At 33.2% G+C, this 19,375-nt stretch overlaps 1 protein-coding gene across 12 annotated transcripts in view; it reads left to right on the plus strand.

The window, feature by feature from the left end:
• The window catches only part of SSBP2 (single stranded DNA binding protein 2), a 293,865-nt gene that overhangs the window by 97,732 nt on the left and 176,758 nt on the right, over nt 1–19,375 (plus strand). For 11 of the 12 annotated variants that reach the window (XM_082724712.1, XM_082724720.1, XM_082724719.1 and 8 more), the window contains one exon: nt 6,925–7,009. Coding sequence is in view for 8 of the 12 variants with exons in the window: in XM_082724720.1 (XP_082580846.1) it covers nt 6,925–7,009 (85 nt within the window). In the remaining 4 variants the exon portion in view is untranslated. Of the gene's footprint in view, nt 1–797; nt 922–6,924; nt 7,010–19,375 lie in introns of all 12 variants that reach the window. The other variant, XM_082724711.1, reaches the window with a different exon arrangement.

Below are 19,375 nucleotides of genomic sequence, written 5' to 3' on the forward strand. Positions count from 1 at the left end.
AATTATGGAATTTTCCACTGAATTGGAAACTGGGCAAATTTTACTCTTAATAGAAAAGCTTTTTTTTTCTCGCCATACTAGTTATGAGAATATTTTAGAATATCTTTATTCTTTTAAAAGTACTTTTGCACATACCATCTCTTTTATCTACAGAAGTTTGTAAAATATATAATGTATTCTCTCTTTTTTAAAAAGTTTTATTTGTTTACTTATTTGACAGAGAGAGAGAGAGACAGCGAGAGGGGGAACACAAGCAAGGGGAATGGGAGAAGGACAAGCAGGTTTCCCACTGAGCTAGGAGCCCAAAGTGGGGCTCATTCCCAGGACCCAGGACCCCAGGATCATGACCTGAGCCAAAGGCAGATGCCCAATGACTGAGCCACCCGGGCGCCCCATATTCTCTGTTTTCACACAAAGAAACTAATGAAAAAAAGAAAAACAAACTATTTTCTCAAGGTCAGATTTAGAATTAGAATTGAAATTTTGTGAATTGTAACCAGTGTTCATCTCAGTAACAGATGATATTTGTTCAATACAGAGCAGAATTTAGTGGCCCACTATTAATAAGACATTAATTACAGTTCCCTTTTGAACATCCTGAGTGGCTAATTCTAGACTGTAGATATAAATGGTACTCAGAAGAGTTGTCTCTTCTGAGTCTGGTCTATATTGAGGCATCCATGCATTACGGGCAGCTGCATGTGGGGTGAGGGGCTGGTTGCCATAGGATACTCAGGAAATGAGTTGGAGTATGAGGGTCAAAGGTAGGATAACAAAGTGTTTGCTGTCTTATCTAGGACAGGTATCTACTACATTTATAACGGCTGATGCTGCTTGGACTGCCAGAGCTGCATAAACTTGCCCGTAATCAGCATGAGCCATCTTGAAATGAGAACTCTTAATACCATACTCACAATAGAGGTAAAATAATGTAAGAAATAAAAGTTCAAGCTCAGCTCTGCTGCTAACCGATTGTGTCCCCTAGGCAAATTATTTAACCTCTTTAAGCTTTAGCTCCCTCCTCAACAAAATAGACATAATAATGGGAGGATTAAATGTTGAATGTATGATGCTTAGTATATGATGCTTGAATTTAGCACATAAGCTATTTTAATGATACTTTAAAATATGAATTCATCATGAATCCAAGAGTATTATGAGAATTTTATGGTAGTTGGACAAAATGTAATGCTTACATTTTATAAGTTATTAAGTAATGTTAAGGAATAACACAAGAACATGTATTTGGAAGTTTTAAGGTACATACACATTTTACGTAAAATCCTCCTTAGTTTATGAATAGATAATTTTCATCAGTATAGATTATGAATAAGATTAATTGAAAGTATTTTTTTGGGCCAAAGAGAATTAACTTCCTTAACTATTAACGATTTGAAGTTATAGTAATGTGGCCTGTCTCCTGTGTGGTTTTTTTTCTTCTTGTTTAAATTTTTATTTTCAGGTTGTCCTGAATGTGGCCAGTGAATTAAGGTTATTATTATAATAATAAGGTTATATTATGTTAGCATCCTATCTTTGGGACACCTCTGGAGTGTTTATTCACCCTTGCAGACTTCTCTGACAATCATTTTGCCTTCATTATTCTCTTAGAGATATTAACAGCCAATGAAATCATTTTCACTCACATCCTCAGAATGGAAGAAAAACAGGGTTTGGATGAGAATCCTCAACTTGGAAATCTTGTATTTTCCTTTGATTTATGTGGGGGAAATTTTAATAATAATAAATAGTACAAGAACAAAGATTTTGGGGCGCTTTGGGTGGCTCAGTGGGTTGGGCCTCTGCCTTCAGCTCAGGGTCCTGGGATCGAGCCCCACATCGGGCTCTCTGCTCAGCAGGGAGCCTGCTTCCCTATCTCTCTCTCTCTGGCTGCCTCTCCGTCTACTTGTGATTTCTCTCTGTCAAATTAATAAATAAAATCTTTAAAAAAAAAAAAAAAGAAATCAAATCAAATTCATCCAGCTAAAAGTAAATCAAGTATTGCTATGAATCTTACCTACTTATTAAAAAGCCTAATTTCTCTTCTAAGAAGACATAGTCCACATTTTCATATGATAAATGTCATGTCATCATAGTATCAGCCATAAGCATTTACCCAGGATATTTATAAAGTCTTAATAATATATGAGATGTAGCTTCTACATAGAGTTGTATTTAGGTGCTTTAGGAAATTGAGTTGAAATTTTGAATTTAACTCATCTCTAGTTTTGGATCCACAGTCACATACATGGCATGGATCATATATATATATTTTCTCTTGTGCAGGATGTGATGTGGCATATTGCATAGATTATGCATTAATATATACTTGAAATATTAGTAGAAGAAAACAATAGTTTAAAATTCTGATTTATCAAGGGTTTATAGAGGTCTTTAATCTTGTTATTTTCTAAATTAGCTAAGTGATTTGTCTTCTGTCCAACGAAGCCAGGCATGGATTAATTGCCGAATGTGAACTCACGTTTTAGTCACAGTGCAGGTTTGTTGCTGTTGTTATGCTATAGCTTTTTTTTTTTTTTTTTTCAAATATTAGGATGGTATTGTAGCAGTCCCAATATACTGTATGAGTCAAATAACTAGTACAAAACATGGGTTGGGTTTTCTAGAAAAGATAAACTTTTGAAATATCTTTCTCACCTGTAATCACATCTTAGGTAAAAACATACAAATACTTATAAAATAGATGAAATGTCTTCAACATGAATATCATGGCACTAAAAATAAATTTTATTTAATTTTTAAATTTTTATACTTTCAATTCCATAATATACTTCAGATTATTTTTGATTTAATTATGAAACTTTCCTAATGATTTGGGTTTTTTAATTTGACAATTTGCCTTATTTTTATGTGACTATTCTTTATTAGTAGTATTTCATAGCTTTCTGGTGGCCACCTGAGCTCTATGGTCTTTGAAGTGATGGAATAGAGATTATGAATACACAGAAAAGAATTGTTTTAGTCACTGTAAAATGGTACCTAGAACATGGCTGGCCAGGTAAAGTACCCCCCCTCAGTTTTTTCAAATTGTGGCAAAATGCACAAAAGATAAAATTCGCCATCTTAACTATTTTAAGTGTATATTTCAGTGTTATTAAATATATTCATAATGTGGCACAGCCATCCCCACCATCCATCTCCATAACTCTTTTTCCTTGTAAAACTGAAACTCTATATCCATTAAAAAATAACATCCTATTCCCTGTCCTTCCAGCCTGTCAACCACCATTCTGTTTTCTTTATGATTTTTGGCTACTTTAAGTACCTTGTATAAGTAGAATCATACAGTATATTTCTTTTAGAGACTAGCTTATTTCACTTAGCATAATGTCCTCGTGGTTCACCCATGTCGTAGCATATGTTAGAATTTCCTTCCTTTCAAAGGATGAGTAATTTTCCATTTTGCTTATGTCCTACATTGTGTTATCCATCAGTGGACACTGGGATTACTTCCCTGTTTTAACTATGGTGACTAATGCTCCTTTGAACCTGGGTGTATGAATATCTCTGAGATTTTCTATTCTTTTGCGTATAATCAATCATATGGTTAAATCTATTCCTAAATCTTTTTGATGCAATCATAAATGGAATTGTTTTCTTAATTTCTCATCTTGATAGTTCATTGTTAGTTTATAGAAACACAACTGATTTTTGTATATTGATTTCATATCCAGCAACTTTACTGAATCCATTTATTTAGTTCTAACATTTTTTTGGTGGAGTCGTTAATGATTTGAGTCTTCTCTTTCTTTCTCTCTCTTTTTAGTTCCTCTAGCTCTAAAGGTGTCAAGTTTATTGATCTTTTTGAAGAACTAGCTTTTGGTTTTATAGAATTAATATTCCTGTTCTCTGTTTCATTGATCTCTGTTCTAGTCTTTACTATCTCCTTCTACTAACTTTGGGTTTCATTTGTTCTTTACTAGTTCCTTAAGTTTTAAAGTTAGGTTGTTGATGTAAGATCTATCTTGTTTTTTAAATATATTTATAGCTTATATTTATAGTTTTAAATTCCCCCCTGTATAGCTTTTGCTGTGTCCCATAAGTTTTTGTATGTTGTGTTTTCATGTCATTCTAAGTATTTTTTAATTTCCCTTGTGATTCTTTTTTGATCCATTGGAAGTTTGTGTTAATTTCACAAATTTGTGGATTTTTTAGTTTTCCTTCTGTTACTCATCTCTAACTTCATCCCATTGTGATCAGAGAAGATATTTTGTATGATACCTATCTTTTCAACTCTACTGAGACTTAATTAATGTATGCTCTAACTTATGGCCTATCGTGGAAAATGCCTCAATTACACTTGAGAAGAAGGTGTATACTTGTTGCTAGGTATAGTGTTCTGCATATATCTATTAAATCTAGTTAGTTTATTGTGTTGTTTAACCCTTGTTTCCATGTATATCTTCTGTCTGGTTGTTTTGTTCAGTATTAAGAGTGGAGTATTAATGTCTGTAACTATTATTGTGAAACTGTGTATTTCTTCCTTTGGGAAATGTCTTCAAAGGGTATATTTCTTTATCTTTATTGAGGGAGATCATGCGTAGGTGATGTAGAATTGTCAGAAATATACCATATATGAAGTTATCCCACTTTAGTAAATTGTTTTATTTTCCCTCATCTTGGTCTTGTAAACTTTTTTTAAAAAAGTATTTATTTACTTGACAGACAGAGATCACAAGTAGACAGAGAGGCAGGCAGAGGGAGAGGAAGGGAGGCAGTCTCCCTGCTGGGCAAGGAGCATAAGGGGCTTAAACCCAGGACCCTGGGATCATGACAGAGGCTTTAACCCACTGAGCCACCTAGGCGCTCCTATCTTGTAAACTTTTGACCTCCAATTACATCCATAAAAGGAAACAAAAAGATAGAAATAGAACAATGTTACTATTCCAGGATAAATACTTAATCTAATTATATGTATAAGTAATCATTTATTTATAGTTATTTAATAACTTTTAGGACATAATCTAATAATAAATTGTTTTCTTCCAGTCCACTTCGTTAGACAACATTTTAAAAGTAATAATGTAATGATTTTCAAGAAGGATCATATAACATTTGTTAAGAAATTAGTAAATAAAAAGATATGGAGGTGTTTGTTATAATACTGCACATAATATTCTGTGATTAAACTTAATACGATTTAAAACTACCATTATAAAATTTTGGTTTTAAGAGCTTTGAAGTTCCTTAAGAACATGAAAATAGAATAATTGCAATATTCTATAACTCATGACACTTGACACAGGTGGAAGACGTTTAGCTATATCTTTGTATATCTGTAATTCCTAAGTTTAAAAAGGGAGATAGAAAGGCCAAGTATAACTTTTAATTGATTTCCTTCTAGTAAAAGAAATGGTTTACTCAAATTATTTTTCTTTATTGTTTTCCTTATTTTTCCCTGCTTATTACAGAAACTTAAAAGGAAATTAAATGCCAATATTCAATCATTCATATTTTTCACTTTGAATGTAATCTTATTTTACTGAACTAGTCATGTTATAAGGCCTACAGAATGTTTTCTCCTGTGGGGAGAGATTCAGACTGCACCTTTAAAGGTCAGACCAAAGAGACCAGGTTTAACTTATCAAGTTTTTATTGTACCATCGTTACCTGTGCACGTGGTACAATGACCTGCCCTAGCAATATATATGCGTATTAAGCTTTTAAGCTAATCACGGTGTTGATTATATTACTGATAGTATGCTTAGTTTATGCCTGATGCTCTGTTTATGTTGTATAGCTCTGTTTATGTTGTATAATTCAGCTTTCTCAACAACCTCATTTTATTTTATTTATTATAATATATTTTATTTTTTAAAGGTTATTTATTTATTTATTGGACAGAGATCACAAGTAGGCAGAGAGGCAGGCAGAGAGAGAGAGAGAGGAGGAAGCAAGCTCCCGGCTGAGCAGAGAGCCCAAAGTGGGGCTCGATCCAAGGACCCTGGGATCATGACCTGAGCCGAAGGCAGAGCCACCCAGGCACCCCTCAACAACCTCATTGTATAGAGTTTAAGCAACTTGAGCTAGTAATTAATTGGCAGGACTGGCTTTGTCTGAGATATATCCGGCTCCAAAACCTGTGCTCTTAACTACTTAATTTAGTCTACTTTCCAGTTTTTGTAGAATGAAAAATGTATAATAAAAAAAGATTTCTGTTCATCACTGTAATTGCCTTTGTTTGTTGCTGGTATTTCTAGACATTTGCTTTCCTGATTTTTTAATCATTTGTTATAGCTCATTGTTAATTTTATAGATGGTAGGATGATCAGAGACATAAGTTTTATAAGCACTATAATTATTTTTTTTCCAACTGGTTCCACCTTGCTTATTCCCATTGTTCTTGAACAGAAGGGGAAAAAGAGAGAGCATGGACTTTTTGAATTTTCAAAATTACTAACTATTTTGGCAATTGCAAGGGCAAACAAAAGGAAATTTTAAGAACATATGTTTGTTTGAACAATGTGATTTAATGGTCAGGATACTAGCCTGGTAGTTGGACAACAAAATTATCTTGAAAAAAATAATGAGCCATTTTATTCTTTAATGATTAAATTAGGATATTATTTATTGTTTTTATCTTCATGGGAAAGTTGGGAAAAGCATTATAATTATTTCAATCATGTGTTTTAGTGATACAAACAGACAATTAAGAATGACAGTTTAAATTTTTTTAAATTATTTTATCCTTTTAGAAAAAATCTTAGCATTTCTAAAAGAGCTAGATTATATCTTATTATTGCAGGAGGAACCTTACCTGAATTTATCTTTCAAAGAAATATTTGTCCTGAAGAAGAAAACACATTTTATATAAAGAATAATACATGTCTTCTATTTTTGGAATTGTGATCTCCTATTTGATATTATATGACTTTCTTAATGTTTCCATAATTACTTTTTTAGTGTATTTTGGGATCTCTACTGTGCAGCTCCAGAAAGACGGGAAACATGTGAACATTCAAGTGAAGCAAAAGCCTTCCATGATTATGTGAGTAAATGTATAATTTTACTAAATTATATTATCAGTTTTCTTTTTAACCACTGCTCTTGGACCATCTACTCTTTTCCTTTAACTTTAAGAAATTGGTTGTTCTTTTTTTTCTTGAGAAATAGGGTTGTAACTTTAATAGTGAAATACAAGTGAGTGTTTAAGTCTTGTTGAAGGCTTAGGATAAGAGGCTAGTCCTAATGCCAAGTTATTAAAGGTATTTTCTTTTTATCTTTAAGCGTGCCTGATGTGTGAAATTTCAGATTTATAAAAATTAAGTAATAATTCCTTATTCTAGAAAAGGAGTCATAAGAATACTGTGAATGATAAATTCCTCTTTTGCACATAAGATTGAAAAATATATCTTGATATTATATTTTTCTTTTTTGTACCTTTTGATTACACATCATAAAGCTAAGTATCTGTTACACTGAAATCATTTCTACAAATAAAATTTATTGTGAATTAAAGGAAACTCAAGAGAGCAAAAAGATTCTGTGCAAAAATGAAAATTGCATTAAATAATTAAAAAAGACTTTTTTTTTTTTTAATTCCTAAGGAAGGACAGTGGACTGTCCCTGGCTAGTTGATGTATACTGAACATTTTGTTATAAGAACTACAAATGTGATTTTAGAGAGTTGATGGTATGAGGAAATAGAATTGTAGAAAAAAGGAGGGAAAAAAATCCCAAGATTTTTTAAGAGAAAAATTTACGTTTAAGAATAAGGTGGTATTGTGAAGGGACTGGAAAATGTAGAATTGACCATAAAGGAAGGATAGCTTGAGTTTGGGAGGAAGGAAATCCAGTGTTCTTAATTTGGAGGAAGTGGAAATGGGCTGAAACCTGAGGTTATCTGATATTAACTATTTAATGATGTTGGTAGAAGGGGGCATCATTCTGTGTGAATAGCCTTAAAAACCAGAATCAGAGTTCAAAAGGGAAAAAAGACCTCCCAAAGGATATCTTGAGGCATAGACTAAAGGGTAGAAATATCTGGGACAATTACAGCCCCAAAAGTAGCACAAGGAAAAGTGTGCAGATGGAAGAGCAATAAAAGTCTTGGGCATCTGGGGGGACTGTGTAATACTTTTCATTTTGGACTAAGCTGATTAAAGTGACTGTTCCTGCTTGCCTCATCTGATGTTGACTGTATTCATAAAGCTTGCTATGCAGTAAACAATAATAGCTCTTGGGGATAATGTGAAAGGGATGGTTCTGCATGTAAAGAAAAAGTAGAGAAAAGGCAGATAAAGCAGGGCCCAGAATACAGGATTTATCTGGCCTATCTTGTTTTCTATTTTTACCCTTGGGTGGTGGCAGAAAGTAGAGCAGAGACTCAACCATGAAGATTACAAGGAATCTGGCTTGAATGGGATACTTCATCTCATCTATCTCCTACACCAAAAAGATATGCCTAGGTTTGGCACGCTAGTCTTGGGAAACGTTTTTGAATTCTCCACTAATTTTGATAACTAGGTAGCATTACATAGTGCCAGTGTTCTACTCCTGAGGACCATAATATTTGTGAATCTACGTTTTAAGAAATTAATTATATAAATAGTTCTTCATAATTCTGTTGTACAGACAGTTGCACCAACTGTTCATCAAGATCTTACAAGGAACACTGACTGAACTAATTTAGATCTCTTAGAACGATTAGATAAATCATCGCCATTGTCAGAGCCTCATCATCTTTGTTGACACATACATGTTACGTGCACAAGGCATTTTCAATATTTCAGATAGCATTCACACTTACTAACTTCAAAAACCACTTAAATACTTCAGGTTTTTTCTTTTTAAAAGAGCACTGGCTAAGAGGTATGAATGAAATTATTATTTTTTTAATAGATTTTATTTATTTATTTATTTATTTATTTGTCGGGGAGAGAGAGAGAGAGAGATCACAAGCAGGCTCCCCACTGAGCAGGGAGCCCCACACGAGACTCAGTCTCAGGACCCTGGGATCATGACCCGAGCCCAAGGCAGCAGCTTAACCCCCTGAGCCACCCAGGCGTCCCTGAGTGAACTTGGAATAGATTTTCTAGGAAGAATAATCTGTTATCATGTAATTTGGTCCTAAGTAAATGTCGTTCAGAAAAATTAAGTATTTGGATTTTATAATCCATTATGAACATTAGCAGGGCTTTATCAGATGTTTTATAATTTTATCTTAAGTATTAGTTTTAAGAAACTAGATTTATTTTTAGGTGGCATCTTCATTATCCTTTAAGCCAGTTTATTTTCAATGGTAATACGTCTCCAGAATTTTCTTTTACATGGAGATTTGTGTGAAAGGATTTGAGTTACAGAATTTCATGTTGTAATTGGATTTTTAGACATACATTTTTTTGGTAGCATACTTTAATGATAATTTTCATGAGTAGGATTTCCTGATTTCTTAATATAAATGACAGTTTCTGAAAATGATCAACATAGTTCATGTTTGATGTGATTTTGAATGACTCAGGGAAGAAAATGGACAACAGGAACAAACACTAAGATTGTGGTAAAATTCTAGATTGTTATATTTCTTTATTAGAGTTCATTATGGAACCATTTCTATAATAGTAATTAATATGTATAACTACTGCTCTCTCAAGAGAGCAGCCTGAGAAATATTTTCTTCAGTAGCTCATCTTTAGAATAAAAAAATACTTATTTGCATATAAAATTCTCATATGTTTAAAAAAGTAGTCTTGTTATTTTATAGTCTTTATAAGATTGAATGGATAATGAAATGTTGACTACATTTTTTTGAAGAAATGATAGAGGCATAATGAGGTAAAAAATGAATAATCTTTTTAACTGCAAAATAAGCTAAACTGTTAACAGTGATCACCTTTTGATGTTAGAATTATGCACGACTATTATTTTTGTCTCTCTATATTTCTGTATTTTCCAAATATCTTTAGTTAGTATTAATTTTATGTTCATGAAATTTACTTCAAATGGATTAAAATCTGCCTTCCAGTGAATTATAATGTTTCTTCTGAAAATAGAAAATAAAAAACTTACTAAAAATTTATATTTGAGGTGGTCCTGTGTTTTTATACACTGTAGGTATTTAGCATCTCTATGAGAGACATTTGTTTTTTGTGTGTGTACCTATTAAGGGGAGATGTAGAAACTGAATAGATGCAGCTTTTAGCCATTGTATACTTTTTATATTTTATTATTTTTTTAAGATTTTATTTGAGAGAGAGAGAGAGAGCATGAGTGTGAGCATAAACTGTGAGGAGAAGCAGAGGGAGAGGGAGAAGTAGACTCCTGGCTGAGCAGGGAGCCAGATGCAGGGCTCATTCCTAAGACCCCGAGATCATGACCTGAGCCTAAGGCAAATGCTTAACTGACTAAGCCACCTAGGTGCCCCCACTGTATACTTTTTAATAAAACCTTTTTTTTTTTTTGTAATTATTATTCCAGAAACATTTTTAGCTTTTGGGTTATTATTACTATTTTTTCTGCCCATTGCTTCTTTAGATTAGGGATTTTTATCATTTTATAATTTTATTTGTGAAGTGGTTATACATATATCCTTTCTTTCAAAAGTTAATATCCTTTCTGTCCAAAAAAATCACCCTGTTCATACTTATAGTGAGAAAAAACAAAACAAAACAAAAAAAGTGAGAGAAAGAAAACATTTAAGATAAGTAAAACTATGATCTTTTTGCATTTGTATTTTAAAACATATTAACTTAAATATTTAGCATCTATACACAATGCTATATGTAAACTCATGATAATTTGAAAATCATACAGTTATACAAATGCACTTTTGGATGGTAAAGGTATAAAAAACATGAGGAAGTGATTATTATACTAATTAGGATAATGGTTGCTTACAGAAAGTGGGAAAAGGTTCTGATTGGGATGGGGCTCACGGAAAGGGCTTTTGAGATAGTTGACAAAATTCTCTTTTGCCTGACCATGGTGATATTTACCTTTTTTTTTTTAAGATTTTATTTATTTGAGAGAGAGAGAGATCATAAGTAGGCAGAGAAGCAGGTAGAGAGAGAAGGGGAAGCAGGCTCCCCACTGAGCAGAAAGCCCAATGTGGGGCTCGATCCCAGGACCCTGAGATCATGACCTGAGCCGAAGGCAGAGGCTCAACCCACTGAGCCACCCAGGTGCCCCATGATAGTTACTTTATAATAACCATGTGTTTGTTTTATAATATTTAATAAAATTCCATAATTTATTTTATATTTTTTCTATATTTTTATTTTTAGAAATTTTTAAATAACAAGATTTTAAAATATAGTTAAGATAATTAACATTAGAAAAGAAATATACACAGTAGTTTTTACTGTGTTTACAGGTATTTTTATGGTTTATCTTTGAGACCTGATGGCAGCAAATAAAGTGATTATCTCCAAACAAATCTGTTAGATTGTTCTCTGCTCTGACAGATACTGTGAAATATGTCTACCTGTTGATTTTCTAGAGGGGAGTGGAGAATAAGATCAGAAATATTGGAGGAAATTTTAATAATTAGGAGTTTATCTTATATAGAAAGTTTACTATAATACAATTACTTTTCCACATTGCTGGGAGATATCTAACTTGGACCAGTTATTTTTATCCTGAGTGAGAAGTAGGTTCATCTGAACTGTAAAATTATTATTAGGTACTACAATATTATCATTAAAAAGTAGAAGGTAAACCATCATCTTACGTGTTTAAAAATAATACCTATTTACTTGGAAGGTTTATTGAACTACCTTTTATTTTCTTGTTGTTTTGGTATGTTTTTATTTTACCCTAAAATCATAGGCAGTGCTTTTATGTGGAGTTAATTAATGTTCACTAGATTTCTTTTTTCTGCTTCAGATCAACATAGAGTTGTTTTAACAATTTATTTCTAATTTCATTTATTTCCTTAAAAAAGTGTCCATATATACAACTAAACAATGAGAAACATATACAGTGATTATAACTTTAGTTCTCTGGTATGAATGAAGATTCCTTAGTTGTCCTAAGCAATGATAGAGCCAAAATATATTATTGTTTTAGTGTGGTAGTAATGAAATCACATTATTACAATGAGCTCTTTGAGAGCAGAGAATTAGATTAATTCTTCCCTGGGGTCTGTCAAGTAATAGATGTTCGATAAATGTTAACAATGCAGTGGTCTGTAAGTTTGGGAGACTGGAGATGTTTTAAATTTTTCAAATGTTCAGATAAAGTGGTAGGCTTTAGTTATAATTTTCATTTATTTATTTATTTATTTTTTAAGGGTTTTATTTATTTATTCGACAGACAGAGATCACAAGTAGGCAGAGGCAGGCAGAGAGAGAGGAGAAATCAGGCTCTCCGAGGAACAGAGAGCCTGACACGGGGCTCGATCCCAGGACCCTGGGACCATGACCTGAGCCGAAGGCAGAGGCTTTAACCCACTGAGCCACCCAGGTGCCCCTAGTTATAATTTTTGATAACATGTGGCTGATTTTGTGTTCTTGCCTAAGCAAATGTTTATAACACCTAGAAAAGATCGTTATAGGTTTATAATGATGTGCTACGTTTTAAAAATATTGTACATCCATAATATGTAAATAAAATAATAGAATAATGCTTTTATTCATACCTTATGAAAATTATTTTTGCAGATATCATATATTATTCAAGAAAATACTTCTGTAGAAAGTATAGTGTAGTGAATATGTCAATAATTGTAATAATTTTGTCTGGTGACAGATGGTAACTATACTTACTGTGTGTGGTCAGCATTTTGTAACCTATGTAAATGTCAACTTACTATTTTGCACCCCTGAAACTAATATAATATTATATGTCAACTATACTTCAATTTAAGTATATTAGTTTAGTTAAAAACTTTTTAATTATTTTTTTTATTTTTGTGAGAGAGAAGAGAGAGTGTGTGTGCAAGCAGGGGGAGGGGCAGTGGGAGAAGCAGGCTCCCCACTGAGCAGGGAGCCTGATATGGGATTTGATCCTAGGACTCTGGGATCATGACCTGAGCTGAAGGCAGATGCTTCTTAACCGACTGAGCCACACAGGCATCCCCCTCTGCCCAAATTTTTTAATAGAAAGAAAAAGAAACTATTGCAGAGAGTTAAGTTCACCCTTTGCTGTGTTAACATCTTCTGTGTCCCTCCCTAATATTCCTGTATATTAGATTTTTATTTTTATTTTTTTAAAGATTTTATTTATTTATTTGAGAGAGAGAAAATGAGAGAGAGAGAGAGAGAGCATGAGAGGGGCGAGGGGCAGAAGGAGGAGCAGTCTTTCTGCTGAGCAGGGAGCCCGATGTGGGACTTGATTCTGGGACTCCACGATCATGACCTGAATCGAACGAAGACAGTTGCTTAACCAACTGAGCCACCCAGGTGCCCACATTAGATTTTTATAATGGGATATTTTCTGTAATGATTTGTGAGCTTCCTCAGGGAACATGCTTTGTCTTACTTGTCTTTTTCATCTCCTGTTCCTGGCATGGTGCTAGACATGAGATGTTCAAATTATGTTTGGTGTTTATTAAATAATGATTAAATAAAATATTACCTAATAAATATTTGTTACTTCTCATTTTAATATACCTGGATATCATAGTTGCAGGAAGGTCATTTAATACTACTTTTATTCATTTTATATTTCAAAACAAATTTAGATAAGACAGTAATCTGTAAAGACATAACAAATGAATCAAAGCAGGTAGCAAAGGCTTTATATTTCAGGAGGCATAGCACCAGGAAACCTAGCTGTGAACAAAATGGATTATTATCCCCATTCTCATGGGCTACTATCTAGCAAAAGAGACTTTTTCCCAACAAGTTTGAAATATCAAGTAGTAAAATACATGGAGAGACACATTATAGTCTTATATTACTAGATCATTCAGAATTTATATATGAAAGAATATGGAGAGAGATGGTAAGTACACATAACTTCTGATGTGTGTTTAGATTTCATCATATAGTAACCATAATTAGTAAATGCTCAAATGAAGGTAGCACATTAGGCAATAGGTATCCTAAACAGTGCAGGTAAAGTAGAGTCTTAATAGGCTAGGAACAAATAGAGTTACACTTAAAATCCATTAAAGATGATGAAAACTATTGTAGGTGTGTAATAATATTTATCAGTCAATAATATAGGCTTTTCTTCACCTCAATAGGTGGGGACATAATAAGATTCACTTTTCAACCTTATCTGCTGTATAGTTTCTAACCACTGTTTTCATTTCTTATAGGATCCAGTTTAATTTCTTTTGCCTTTCTAGCATAAGGTAAATTGTTTGTTTATTTTTGTGTAAAAAATATGCTGTGTAATTGTTAATTTGAGGAAGCACATCTGCACTTTACCTATGGTGTCCCGGCTTGTCTCACTGAGCTCAGGATTGCTTCTGGGAGGCTTCTAAGTCCTGCTGATAACAGGATCAGCTATGTTTCTTATTTCTTTTGATCCTGGGATTTCTTACAGGGCAATAAGTTATGTCAGTCATTTGACAGAAAGCGTGAATAAAGGGAGACAATCAAAGAAACTATAAAGAATTATGGAAGGATTCTACTTAAAAATCTTTTATAACATAATTTATAGCATTATGTAGATATTATGAAATCCTTAAATAAATGAAGAATCTAATATGGAAAAGAGATAAGCAGAACAAGGATGATTTGTTGCATTGTGGAAAAGAATATATTTTTTCAAAGTATGTGGTTTAAAGGAACTTCCCCTTAAGTCCCATTCTTCACACTGATGTATTCATTTTTATTAAAATCTAATTTCTGGTGAATGTGAAAAGATGAATATGGGAAGACCTTTATTTTTTTACATATTTTTTAAAAGAGTTTATTTATTTATTTGACAGAGAGAGACACAGTGAGAGAGGGAACACAAGCAGAGGGAGTGGGAGAAGGAGAAGCAGGACTCCTGCTGAGCAGGGAGCCCAATGCTGGCCTCAATCCCAGGACCCTGAGATCATGACCTGAGCTGAAAGCAGACCTTTAATGACTGAGCCACCTGAGCGCCCCTATTTTTTTTTACTATTTTTGATGCTGATGTACACTACCTGTGATTATGTTGCCAATAGAGTCCTAACATAAAAACAAAACCTGATAGAAATATGATACTCTTTCAAAAATAATACATATTTCTAATGTACTAATAGAGATAGGAAGTTCATAAATTTAGAAGTCTTATGAAGTAAGTATTTTGGTGATTTATAAAAGGAAAAGTGAAATATATCTAGATACCTTAGACTTATGGTGTTATATTTCTATAGCCACTTTGTTTACTTTTCGTATATTATACAACTTGATTTAAAATTACTCTATTTGGGGGGTGTCTGGCTGGATCAGAGTAGAGCATTGACTCTTGATCTCAGGGTTGTAAGTTTGAGCTCTACATTGGTATAGAGATTAGTTAAAAATAAAATCTTTAAACAGCAACAACAGCAACAAAAAGGCCAAAAACATTAATGGCTCTATTTTGGACAACTTAGACAACTTCATGAAAGTCTTGTTTTTTATTTCTTTCCTCTTTGATATTAGGGAAAGAAATTAAAAATACTGGCGAAACTCTTGTTTCATTTACCCCAATTTAGTTTCCAATTATTCTTGTATGTCCTGGATTTTATGGGCATTGGAAGTGAGTTTAGAGGTCCATATCTCTTTAAAATAAATAAGTGCCTCACACATTTAGGTATTGTATCTTCGAATATATATTAAAAATTTAAATAATAGTTACTTAGCCAAGAAACAATGGACAGGTCTATAAATGGTGTGACACTGTTTTGTAGAAATACGAATGCAGTATCTGTTTGCTGTCTTCATGAAATGCTTATAAATTTGATTGCATTTATTTTGAATATTAAAGTCCCCTGCCCCCACACATATATTTGACTTGATACTTTCCCTTGCCTCTTGGGTTTAAAAACCACAATTATTAGAATACTGTTACTACTATTAGGCTATTACAATATAAGGGATTATTTGTAGCCAGCGACAGTAGGTAGATATCATCAATTCTCAAAGCTCAGGTGCTAACTTTGAATCTTTGAACTCTCTAAAGGGAATTCTTGGGATATCTTCAAAGAGAAGGTACAGATTTTTTTAATGTGGTTTTATGATTTTTCTTATCAAAGTCAAACTTTAAAACGTGTGATTTATTAAAATATCTAGATTTTTAAAGAAGAAAGGGGTACAACTACTAATAAATGTGATTCTATGCAGAATTATCACTGAGAGAAGTGATTTTGGTAGACATAACTTAGAATCATCCTTCATTTCTTTATTAACTCTTTTTTTGAGAACCCATTTATATACAAGTTACTTTGAGGCTATGTTCATAAATATTTCTCTCGCTAGGGGTTCATAATGTGGAGAGGTATATGAGCTGTATATTATGAGTTATTTGTTATGAGTGTAATGTAGATGATAACTATTATACTGTATGATTTTAAACACTCTGAATGTGTCCTGACTTTGAATGATAACTAGGATTTGGGTGAGAAGGGGTGTGTGTGGGAAGGTATATTAGAGAAACAGGCTACATTGGAAAAATATAAGGTATGTTTAGGGAATAGTGAGCAAAGCTGTTTGGCAATAGAATAGAAAAATCAAAATCAAACACAGGATTATTGCTTAGCCAACAGTTAGTAGAATTTTGAAACCGGAAGAACACTATGAAATTTTCCTTTTCACTGGTTTTATGTTGAATTTCCTGGACTCTTGGGCTAGGAGTGAGAACCCCCTACCAGAGAGGCTCTGGGTCTCTTCTCTTTTAACTGAAGCAGCCTGTTCTCCTTTCCCATTTCTTTCTGTGTTCTCTTTCTAATTAAATGGAACAAATCTCCATTTAAGTCATTACTCATGCCATAAATGAATCTTCTTTTTATCCCCATGATTGTTCTCCTTTTTCTCTGACTAGTCATCCAAACCAGTCGATTCCATTGCCTAAACATTTCTTATGCATGTCTTATGCTCTCTAATCCCATCGCAGATGCTTCAGTTCAAGTCTTATCCTGTTGCAAGAGTTTTACCACAACTGTTTCTCCATCTGTCTTCCTTTACCCATTCAGGGTTCAAGAACTCTTCCTTCAGCGTTCTTTGTAAGGTTGTTGAATAATAATCTCTTTTTCTTTCGGTCACTCTCTTGCTGTCTCTTTTGTATATTGCCAGTGTTAGCATCCCAAACAAACCCAAAACTTAAAAAAAAAAAAAAAGTTGAAAAATGCTTATTTGGTTCAACTTACTTATTTTAATAGATAGAGAATGTGGTACCCAGAGAGGTAAGGGATATACCATTGTTTAAAAGTTGTGTGAGGCTTTGCCAGGAAAATTCAGGTTTTCCAAATATTCCCTGAGTTCTTTTCAACTTCCTGGATGAAGCTTTTGTTATGTCTGCAGTGGAGAATCATCTTTTGAGCTTATTCAAAATATAGTAAATTATATTTTAGGGTGATTAATATGAGGGCATTATGTCAGGAACCAAAGAAAGGAAAGGACTAAAGGTAAAGAATGGGAAGAGGCTCTCCTTAGTCTTTGTATAATCTGAAAAGCCCTTGAATTAGGGTAGCAGCAAATGAAGGTGAAAATGAAGAATAAAAAAGAGGAGTTGTTACAACCAAGGAAGAGAGAAAAGTTTTGAAATTTTTAGCTAATATAACTGATGAACCGAGCTTTATGATACCATTACCAGAAATCTGAAATTTGGAAGGATGAACATAGAGAAATTAGGTTTAGCTGTAAGACTGGCTTAAATAATGAGAGAATAAGGGTAAATTAAGAACTGAGGCCTGGGGATAGAAATTTGGGGAGGAAATGCTCACATTTAGGGATGATAGTGAAGAAGGTGCTAAATTAAGACATCACACTGGATAGACTCAGTTAGATAGCTTGACTAGTGTGTCCTGCAAAGCCCAGGAAATTTCCTGAATCAATTCACTATTTCAGGGTGCTTCCAATTTAAACTCTAGGGCAACTAATAAAATTTACTTGGTGTTAATGTACTATGTTGAGTTCATGAGAAGATAATCAAAAGCTGTTTATGATTTTTGAAGCAAAACTTAAGACTCAAACTAGGTCAATGCCTGAATGATCTTTATAGGCCACAATTTCATATTAGAAAGCAGTCATGTATTGTATAGGGGAGAGAGTAAATTCAAATTTAGGAGGAAAACTAAATGGACTTAAATGATCCATGACTGTTTCTAGAAGTTTTTGAAACTTTGATTAATAGGTAGGGAAATCTCTCTATATTACCCTCTTTCTTCATTACAGCACTGTTTTCACAATCATATATTGAGTTGCCTGTTAAGTAAAGAGCAAGGTAAAAGTTTTCATCCTTAGGGAGGTAAGCATATATAAAGCCTTGTAAAAATATGTCATGTTCAGTTTTGTAGTCTGATGATTTATACTTAATTGGTACTCAATTAATAGTTGATGAAGGAATGTACATTCTTTAGGCATGTTATTTCTAAACTTAGTTTTGTACTTCTGTGGGCACATTGCTCATATGTGATCCATTTAATATTCCCTCTTCTTTCTTTCCCTAGATTATTACCTTATCTTATGTAACACCTTTTCTTATTCCTCCAATCATCATTATTTTTTCTTCGTCAGCTCTAAGGTAAATGCAAAAAGGAAACTATTGTAGAGCTGAAGTCATAGTATAGTTTTTATTATAGTCAAAATTCTAAATGCATAAAGGAAGTAGAAAATCTTTAGATATTGAAAAATTACTTCTGTTTTGCTTACCATAGGACCCTTTAATGTCGTGTGTCTTATAAATTATGAGAATGTTTCCCATATGCAAATTTTACCAACACATAGTCACATACATGAGATTAACTTCTTTCCTTTTTTTTCTCTCAACTAGGATATTCTTGCACAAGGACATTGGGATCTTGCTTATTAAATCTATAAACCTATCCTACCACAGGTCACCTACCTATATACCCTTCTTATCTTTTCCAGGCCATAAATATAACCTTTGATCTTTTTTCACCATTTCCTTTGTCAGTTTTTCTTCCCATAGGTCGTACTCCTTTCTTTATGTCTAGGATTTTAATTTCATTCAATAAAGCGACATACAGGAAGTAACAATATGGGCAATGGGAGGTTTGCAGAGAAGTAAGAATTGCAACAGGTTTTTATGTTTGAAATGGAAGTTACCTGGGTTTATCTCCATGTCCACTAAATTACCCATTACTTCTTTACATTTATTTACTTGAGGCATTGTGGAGAGAGTGGAGTGGGTGGGGCATTTTAAGTCTCCTATTTGGGAATCATTCTTACCTAACTCCTGTCTTGACTACACGAGAGCTAGAGCTCAGATCAAGAGAGAGCTGAGCTGGCATTACTGCTGGGTCCTTTAGAATGTGTGGTGTGCTTGGAAACCT

Source organism: Mustela nivalis (assembly GCF_964662115.1).
Source record: "Mustela nivalis genome assembly, chromosome: 3".
Lineage (NCBI taxonomy): Eukaryota > Metazoa > Chordata > Mammalia > Carnivora > Mustelidae > Mustela > Mustela nivalis.